Below are 10,000 nucleotides of genomic sequence, written 5' to 3'. Positions count from 1 at the left end.
CCCCTTCTTTCTCATCCCTTCCCCCCCTCTATTCCCTTTCTCTTCCCTTCCCCCCCCCCTACTCTTCTCCTTTCCTCACCTTTCCTCCCCTCCATTCTCTCTCTCTTCCTTCCCTTACCCTCCTTCTCCTTCCCTCCCGACTAGAGAGGAAGGAGGAAGAGGAGGATGTAGGGAAAAAAGGGGGAAATAGGAAGAGGAAGAGGAGGAGGGAGGGAGGGGAGAGGGAGGAAGAAAGGGGAAAGAGGAAGAGGAGGAGGGAGGGAGGGGAGAGGGAGGAAGAAAGGAGAGAGATGAAGAGAAGAAGAGGGGGGAGGAAAGGTGAAAAAGGGGAAGAGGGAGGTAGGGAGGAAGAAAGGGGAAGGAGACAGAGGAGGAGGGAACGAGTGGAGATAAAAGAGGGACGAGGTAAAGAAATTGGATGAGATTCAGAGTTGAAAAAAGAAAGAGTTTTAGTACGACAGAAGAACGGAAGTCAGATGGAGAACGTATGAGAATGTTGGTATGGGGATGGAAAGGAGGGAGAGAAGGAAGGAGGAAGGGGGGGGATGGTAGTCTCAGATTGGTCTGGAAAATTCGAAAGATTTTCTTTGTGTGAGAGTGAGTGTAGTCTTAATGGTGAAGAACTTTTTTTCGTCTTTTTTTTTCAAAAAAAAAAAAAACTTTTTGAAAAATAAATGTCATATTTCATCCTTATTCCAAAGAGATATTGGCTCCATTATGATTTTAATTTTTGGTATACCTATTATGATAACTATGATTTGTTATCACTTGGTGATGCTTTACCAATATAGCCATTTTCTTGTCATCATTACTATTATTATTGACAATGATAGCGTTGTTATTTTTATCTTCCATTATTATCAAGAAAAAAAAATTGTTACTTCCTCATTTCCGTTACCATTTTTTTCAATTATCATTATTGCCTTACTTATGAGTGACTCCCAAATGATCAGTGAAAAATGACGTGATCTGTTTTACATTTTTCAATTGTGTTTGGTTTCCCTGGATTGAATGATGGATGAAGATAGATGAATTGATAAATTGGTAGATATATGGAGAGATAAGTAAATAGATAGATAGATAGATTGGTAGATGGATGGACAGAGAGATAGGCAGACAGACAAACATCTATATAAATAAATAGATGAATTGATATACAGATAGAGAGAGAGAGAGACAGACATATAATTAGAGTGTGTGTGAGTGTGTGTGTGTGTGTGTATGCAATATGCCTTTCTTCATTTGGCCTGAATTTTAGAGAAGAATTCCAGAAATGCTATATTCTTTGTTGAACTAAATGAATTTGCGTATAAAAGCTTTATCCAATGCGTGTGTGTCGTGCGCACGTAGATGTTTTTTTGTTCATTTGTTCTTTGGATTTGTGGACTGATTCTTTGTCTTAGTTTGTCTTTGTCTTTCTTTCTGCCTGTCTCTGTTTGTTTGTCTGTCTCTATCTATCTTTCGTTGTCTATTTCTGTCTGTCAGTTTGTTTGTCTGTCTGTCTGTCTGTCTCTGTTTATCTTGGTCTGTCCTGTCTGTCTGTTTGTCTGTCTTTCTGTCTCTCTCTCTGTATTTCTTGGTCTGTCTCTCTCTGTCTGTCTGTCTGTCTGTCTCTGTCTATCCATCCTAGCCTATCTTTCTGTCTGTCTCTCTCTATCTATTTTGGTCCGTCTGTCTAGATGTAAGACACTCATTATTCTTTGTCTCTCATTCATCTCTCGATTTCTTTATTTTCTCTCTCCTTGTCTCCCTATCAACCAATATATTTACCTTTATCTATGTCTCTATCTATATATCTATTTATCCATCTATCTATTTATCTATCTATATCCATTTACATATCAACCTTTCTCTATATCCATTTATATGTTTATCGAACTATCTATCCATCCATCCATTCATTCATCCATCCATTCATTCATTCATTCATTCATCCATCCATCCATCCAGCCAGTCAGCCACAACCACCATCACTATATCAATAATAATGAGGCGCATTGCTTGCACTGTGTTCCGAAAATATTTAGTTGCTTGTATGCTTTTTATATAAAAAAAGAAATAAAGAAATAAAAATAATAATAAGATAATAAGGATGATAGAAAAAACGAAAAAATGGGAAAAAATAGAAAAAACATATCTTGCTTCAAACACGAAAAACAATATCTTTTTTTTTTCGTTGAATCGTGCGCCAAGCTATTTTTTTTTTCCTTTTTTTTTTGGCTGGAGCAAGCCACTCCCCCTTCCCCTTCCCTCTTTTTTTGGCTTGTTTGCTTGGAAACGGAAGATCGCTAGTTAACAATGGATTCGCAGGTAATGACACACGCACACGCTTATACAGTATACGCATGCAAATGCGCTACAGACACACACACATACACACACACACACATATATATATATATATACATACTCACTCTCTCTCTTTCTCTCTCTCTCTCACAAAAACACATGGAAGGAATTATTTTCACACGTCGAAAAATAGAAATATTGATACAGAAGAAAGTGTTCACACAATGAACAAATGTGCGTCATTTGAACATTTGAGTGAAAACGTTTTTTGATGATGATATGCATGGCGCACATTTCTTGATGTACGAAGAAGTGAAAGAATTGAAGAATGGAAGAAAAGAGAAACTGAAAAAAAGAAAAATATAAGAAAGAGAAGGGAATAACAAGACAATAAAGAAAGGCAGAAAGAAAGAAAAAAAAAACAATACATGCTAATGGAGCAGATCCCCCCTCCCCCCTCCCCCCATCCTCTCCTCCCGCCTCACGTCAGTTCGTCCGCAAATCAAAGCTTTATTGCTCGCTCCCCTTGCAACATTTAGGGGCTTTTAGCTATCCCTGTGTCTGGGGCTTGTTGTGGCCTGGTCTGGTTTATTGTGGGTTGTTGTGTCTTGCTTCGTTGTTGTTGTTGTTGTTTTTTTTTTGTTTTTGTTTTTTTTGGGGGGGGTTGTTTTGGGCTTGCTTTGGATTCCTGTGTGGGTTGTTGTGAATTGCTTTGGTTTGCTTTGGATTCCTGTGTCTTGCTTTGATTCACTGTGATTCGGTTTGGCTTCCTGTGGGTTATTATGGTTTGCTCTGGTTTCCTATTTGCTGTGGCTTTCTGCGGTTTGTCCTTGTTCGTTTTATTTCCTGTGGGTCGAAATATTCTAAATATCTGGTCTAGTTTTGCTCTGGTTTACTTTGCGGTCTTGAGTTCTGGTTTGATGTAACTTACTGTGATTTGCCTGTTTAGGTTTGCTGTATCTTGGTACGGCTTGTATGTGACTTCTTCTGGCTTGTCGTGTCTTCCTTACAAGCCTCTGAGATGGTTTTAGATTTTTTTCTGTCTTCTGTTGCTTTACAGAATGTAGTTTAGTTTTGTGTTGTAGGATAGTCTTTTCCTTTTATTTTTATTTTTTTGTCATTACTGTTGTCATTATTATTATTATTATTGTCATTATTATGATCATTGTTATTAATTAGTTATCTATTATTATCTTCCATCTTTTCTACTCTTTTTCTTTCCTCTTATTCTGATTTTGGTAAGTGCTATGAGCTTATGGGTTTTGAGTAAAAAAAAAAAAAAAAAAAAAAAAAAAAAAAAAAAAAAAAAAAAAAAAAAAAATATATATATATATATATATATATATATATATATATATATATATATATATATATACATATATATATATAATTCATCACCTGTATTTTTTCCCATTACTCACCCATCGTTCATATACAAAATCCTCAAACTCCTAGTCCTCATACGTTATAGTTCAATCTCCGTTCCTTTTTCCTCATGATCCTATCCCTTTAACCGAACCCGATCCTTCACCGATGATGCTTTTTTCATCTTCCAAACGAAATGTCCGTCAGTGTTTCCCCGCTTTCCCGCCAGGTGTCAGACTCTACCAAGGCTGCCGGCGTCCAGATCACGAGTATGAAAGGCAACGTGGAGGCGAGAGCGAAACAGGTGCTCGTTTGCGTGTGTTGTTTTTCATTAGCTGTTGGAATTTGCTCGCTGGATGGTATTGGAGTCTCGTTAGATATATTTAGATTTTTTTTAGATTATAGTCTTGACTGTCTAGAATAGTGTTTGGGTATTTTTTTGAATAACCCCGCGTTACAAAATACCACATAAGTGGTATCGATGGATTCCTCTCTACCTCTACTATTCATATATAGTGCAAATAATGCGCGATTCCACCCCTAGACCCTACAATCTGGGTCCCCCTTTTTTAAGGCACTTCGTGCTACCTCGTGATACTTCGGGGTATATTTCGTATGCAAAATCTTAACCCAATTACCTAACTAACTTTGCCTAGTTTTGAAGTTAGCCTTAGCCAAAGAGGGGACTTCGCCCCCCCTGGAACCCCCCCCCCCTCTATTCAGGGCACTTTGTGCAACATACCTTGTGCAAAATACCTCGATGACCACCATCCCCGGGCGGGAATTCAATCATGGGTGTGTTTACGTATTTACGGCTGCTAACGAGCTGTGGACTGGAAACCCTCGATGAATTACCTGCATGCTGTTATGTTCTCGATAGATGGCGCAATATTCCCCATTGTTTACAGTATAATGATAGAGTGCCCTCTATTGAGTGGTCGCGTTATTATCGGTCCTAGTTTCCTATCCTAAGGAATATGTAAGACTTTAAGTCTCAGTTGCTGTCATCATGGCGCATTGTTAGGGTTATTCGTGGTCGTTGCTTTTTAATCTACAGAACTAATTGCGTATCATAAGTATCACGAAGTGCCCTGAATAGGGAAAGTCCACAGGGGGGCGTATCCCCCTCTTGGCAAAGGCTGACTTCAAAACTAGGCAAAGTGAGGTAGGTAATTGGGTTAAGATTTTACATACGAAATATGCCCGGAATTCTTATTTTACCCGGTAATTCCCCTGATCTACTTCATGCCCTCCTCTACTATCGGGGCACAGGGGTGGAACCGCGTATTATCTGCACTATATATATGAATAGTAGAGGTTGAGAGTAATCCATCGATACCGCTTTTGTGGTATTTAGTAAACGCGGCGCTATTCGGAAAATTTACCCACGAGGTTAGATACTTATTACTAGTAGTGTGAAAATTGTCTAGTTTCGAGTTTGATACGAAACATAGTTATAATGACATGTTATATATATTTTAGCAATATCATAGCTACTAGTTATGTGACTAGTTATAGAAAATTTCTAATTGTCAAAATCCACTAAATAGTATAAAAAAAAATAAAAATAGAAAAAAATAGAAAAGTGGAAATATTTCAAGAAATATACTCACGTAATAACTATTGACCTCACAACCAACATGCCTAATAGAAGCGTAATCTGTTTTATTCAAATGACATGTTTATCAGTCTAGAAAGTTGTGATTTCTGCATTATTGGGTCGATAATGATATGATGACCAGATTTGAAGTTGCCTTAATGGGGGATTTCTGATCTTATTTTCACACTAATAATACGTAAGTTTATATTTTTTGCTTATGGAGGCAAATCAACAATGATGTCATTATTTTGGGGTTTAGATGAGAGGAAACTTCCGCTAAACCTTTTTAAAAGAGAATTCTCAGATTTTGGTTTATTTGTTAACACTGTTCTTTGTTTTTATTTCAAGATTAAACAAGGAAGCCATTAACCATTCGCATTACAAACTGTTTTTTTTCGGGTTCTGTTTGTCGCAGAACACAAATATGTTATATTCCCCGTTGGATGAGGGTGACGTGAATGTGCCAACGCGCGTAAATCTTCGTTATTCACTTATCTCTATTTTACATGTCATACTACGAGTGATAGTTATATTTAGTGACAGAGGTTGGAAATTATCAATACAATTACTATAATAGGTTTTTGATACGTAATGTATTTTTGTAATACCTCTGATAGACTGAGCGTAAAGAACATAATAAGCTGACATGGACTCTATACTATGATTTTAGTCGGTTTCGATACTAAGATGGCTTGTCAGATAGCACACATAAGCCTCATGATATAGTAAAACACAGAAACCAACTAACCGAAAAAAGACTATTACCATAACGATTGAATGGAAATAGAGCGTGCAAGCCCTAGAAATGATGCATGACGTTCCTCTGGAAATCAAAGAAATATTTTCGAAGTGAGGTGTAGTGCACAAAGTCGTCATACGAAGCGAGATTTTATGAAGTTCAAAGCCATTAGCTTAATGTTTATAGTGCAGTTGGAGACGGTTTAGTACATTTGCCACATTTTTTTCCAAATTTTTAATGATCTTTTATCGCAAAAGTATTAGCTGGTTAGACTTTGCTTTGGATATTTGACTGTAGATAAGGAATTCCTTTTTAAATGTTTGTGAACGAGGAGGTAAAAGAGGCAAGCTGATTTCAATATGAAACTGCGCTTTCATCTCACAGCGCAGCATGCATTAGCTGATTCTGATGCTTTCTATAACATAGGCAAGGTAAAACTATCGGAGAAAGATTTCAGGAGTCTAGAGTATCTTGTATTGCTGATGAGAATATACTGTAAGTGCCAAACTTTGTGCAAAAGGTAATGTATTCCAGAAAAGATAAGGAAAGTTATATGGAAACCAGCGTAAGTTCATATCACAACAGGGAACTTAAGTCTCCCTTGAGCTCTTCCTCTTAGTTCGCACTCGTCGAGGAAACCGATTCTGAAGGGGGGGGGGGGCGGACTGTTAGCAAAGTTAGTAGTTATTGCCGCTGCACAGAGGCGTTCGTAGGGAATCTTTCAGTCGAGGATGTAGTCATCTGGAATGTCTTACCTCAAGCCTGTATGTCTCCGTGTCCTTTTGCGAGGACGTTTCGGGCTAAAAAATCTATCCTCCTCCGAAGACACGTAGGAAACAGAGAAAACCTGAAAAACCGGTCAGTCTGAGCCATTAATTCGCCGTCGGAGATTCACAATACCACGTTTTTCAGATGAACAGTAATTGGGAAGTTTCTTATTCCAGTTCCTTAATTAAAAGGTTTGGAGGATAATTGCATTCCTTGAGACTTACTAGTGCAAAGGTATGGTCTGATATATAATATTATGGTTTGTTGTTTAGGGATAGGTTAGCGACGGGATGAAGTTTATGGTAACCTTTTTTTATATATCAAGTGTGTCCTTTTGAAAGTAATGACTTCGGAACTGATTTGTTAACACGTAGATTTATAAAGTTATACATATATATATATTTTTTTTTTCTCAGAAAGCTCCCTTAGAATTTAGTTTGAATCTAGCACAGCTATTTTCTAAAGCTCATTAGGTCAGATGTGGTGTTCGTGCTACCATCCATTCATTCACGCTGGGTACCGCTCGTGATCACACCTGCGTTAAAAAGTAGGAACACGAAAACCTAAACGAATTTAAAGCCTTGGCACTTTAGAAAGGATGAGAAAAGAGAAAAGATGTTCAAGATGTATCATCATTCCTGTCGAAGTCGAGGACAAAATCGAATGAAGCTTATCCATGATTTCTTTGCTTTCTGACAAATAGGACATAAACAGAAACAAGTAAAAACAAACCAAGAACACAGTAGACAGTAACCCAGGGCTGGCATAAACTATACACATCCCATAGTATCATCTAATCAATAGAACTGAGTGAATTTAGCACACGCTCATCACGAACACTTCCCGAATACGTTGCAAGGCCTTAATGTGTTCGACATGCAATACAGGTGAGAAATACCAGAGATTAACCAGCGATAGTCGATAGACGGGAGGAATTCCCCGACTCGTATAGGAAACTCAGTTAACCGGATTATTCTCTCCCGTACACCCCCCCCCCCTCCCCCCTATTCGAACTGGGGCAAAAAGGGCGGACTAGTTAATGAGCAACGCCATTGGAATGTACAAATTGCTTTCCAGATTAGATGGGGTTTGGTTGCGAGTTGTTTTTTTGTTTTGTTTGTTGTTGTTGTTGTGCTCTGTTGCTGTTGTTTTGTGGATGAGGGGAAAAGAGGTTGAGTAATGGGGATATTAAGTGAGAGAGAGAGAGAAAGAGAGAGAGAGAGATAGTGTGTATACTGTATGTGTGTGTGTGAAGGATTAATGTGTTTGTGTATTGTGTATGCATGTTAATTAAAGTACCTCGTTACAGCTTCCCTTTCCTTCCGTCACGGTTGTTACACAGGCTTTTTCTTAGTCGGCCATTGTCCTCATCCCTCCCCTCCCCCCTCGTTTTCCTGCTCCTTCCTCCCTTCCTCCCTCCCTCTCTCCCTCTCTTCCTCTCCCTCTCTGCCTCTCCCTCTCTTCCTCTCCCTCTCTCCCTCTCTTCCTCTCCCTTCCCTCCATCTCCCTCCCTTTTTCTCCTTCTCCCTCCCTTTTTCTCCTTCTCCCTCCCTTTTTCTCCTTCTCCCTCCCTTTTTCTTCTTCTCCCTCCCTCTTTCTCCTTCTCCCTCCCTATCCCTCCCACTCTGACTCTTCTGCAAGAGCGAGGGAGAGCCAAGAGCTTTTAATGGCGCGCCAACATCAATTACATTCTGGGTGTGTGGCCTGTCCCTGAAATACACTGTCTGAGGTACACTGATGGCGGAAATCCAACTGCGAACTTAATTCATGTACATATATATATATATATATATATATATATATATATATATATATATATATATATATATATATATATGAGTGTGTGTGTGTGTGTGTGTGTGAGTGTGTGTCTTGAATCATTATTATTATTATTATTATAGTTGCTATTATTGCTGTTTAGCTATGTGTGTTTTCATCATCCTTAGTGCTGTTATTTTCAATGGTAGTAATAGTGATGTTTGTTGTCTGGTTCTGTTATTATCACGATGAGGTCCAGGAGATTTATTCTGGTAATATCAGTAATAGTATCATTATCACTACATCTTTATCATCATTAGTCATCACCTTCGTCATAATTGTAATTGTTATTATCATAATTTCTGAGAGCTTTCATGTAGACTTTTTTTCTGTAAAATATATTTTCGTGGACGCATGCACTTTTATCTTTTGCTGAAATGGATATTGCAAAAAGCAACTGGAAAACGTCTGTCTTTCTATCTTTCTCTATTCCTCCATTTTGTTCGCTATCTATCTCTCTTTCTCTTTCTTTCTCTCTCTCTCTCTATCTATCTATCTATCTAACTTTCTCTCTCTATCTCTCTCTCTCTATCTCTCTATCTCTCTCTCTCTCGTTCTCTCTCGCTTTCTCTTTCTCCTTCCTTCTTACCCTCCTTCACTCAATCGCTTCTCTCTCCCTTCCCATCCCTCCCTCCCTCCCTCCCTCCCTCCCTCCCTCCCTCCCCCCCCGTCTCTCCCTCACCCTATACCTATCTCACTTTCCCCAAGAAAGAATGAAGATTTTGAAAGACAGAAAAAAAATAAAGATAAAAAAAAAACAAGAGAGACTTCACAATGAGAATAGGAAAGCAGAAACGAACGAGACGAAGAAAAAGTGGACTGGGTCGCCATCTTAAAAGTGTTTACGTAAAGATAAGAAAAATGAAGCCTCTTTCTGGTGTGTCTTTGATCAGAATATACCCACGCTGGAACACGCGTGAAGGATTCATGTTGTGTACAAAACAACGGAAGGGGGGAAAAAAGAGACACAGGAAAACACGCGAATATGCTGTAGGCCTTTGTGCTATATTGCTTGCTTCTATTGGGTACGAGGGAGCGATATTACCCGCCTGAAGAAGTTATAGAGTGAAAAGGCATCGGGCATGTTCGTGTGTGTGTGTGTGTGTTTTTTTTTTTTTTTTCTTTCTTTCTTTGTTTTCTTCATTTTTTTTTCTTTTTCTTTTTCTTTAGCATATTCGTATGTTTTTCGGTTTTTACCTTAGGTAAATTCGTGTGTTTTCCCTGTCATCCCTTTGGGCATATTCCTGCGTTTTATTTTTATTTTTTCTTGGGCATTATTCATGAGTTTTCTCTCTTTTTATTTTCATTTTATTTTTTTACCTTTCGGTAGATTCGTTTTTAATCTTGTTTCCCCTTCGGCTTAATCGTGTGTTTTCCTGCTTTTCCTTTCGATATGTTGTTTACGCTATAAACACGAAATC

The 10,000-nt window shown here is 38.4% G+C and overlaps 1 protein-coding gene across 1 annotated transcript in view; it reads left to right on the top strand.

Moving 5' to 3' along the window:
• Positions 1 to 3,850: 3,850 nt before the first annotated feature.
• LOC122264773 (potassium channel subfamily K member 18) overlaps positions 3,851 to 10,000 on the top strand; it is a 76,632-nt gene continuing 70,482 nt past the window's right edge. The window contains exon 1 of the mRNA XM_086542944.1: positions 3,851 to 3,958. Within this exon, the coding sequence (XP_086399070.1) occupies positions 3,851 to 3,958 (108 nt within the window). The remainder of the gene's footprint in view (positions 3,959 to 10,000) is intronic.

Source organism: Penaeus japonicus, unplaced genomic scaffold, assembly GCF_977035675.1.
Source record: "Penaeus japonicus unplaced genomic scaffold, GWHDUDI00000001_assembly GWHDUDI00000013, whole genome shotgun sequence".
NCBI classification, from domain to species: Eukaryota; Metazoa; Arthropoda; class Malacostraca; order Decapoda; family Penaeidae; genus Penaeus; species Penaeus japonicus.
The sequence above is the reverse complement of the archived record's forward strand: the minus strand, read 5'-3'. Positions and strand labels throughout refer to the sequence as shown.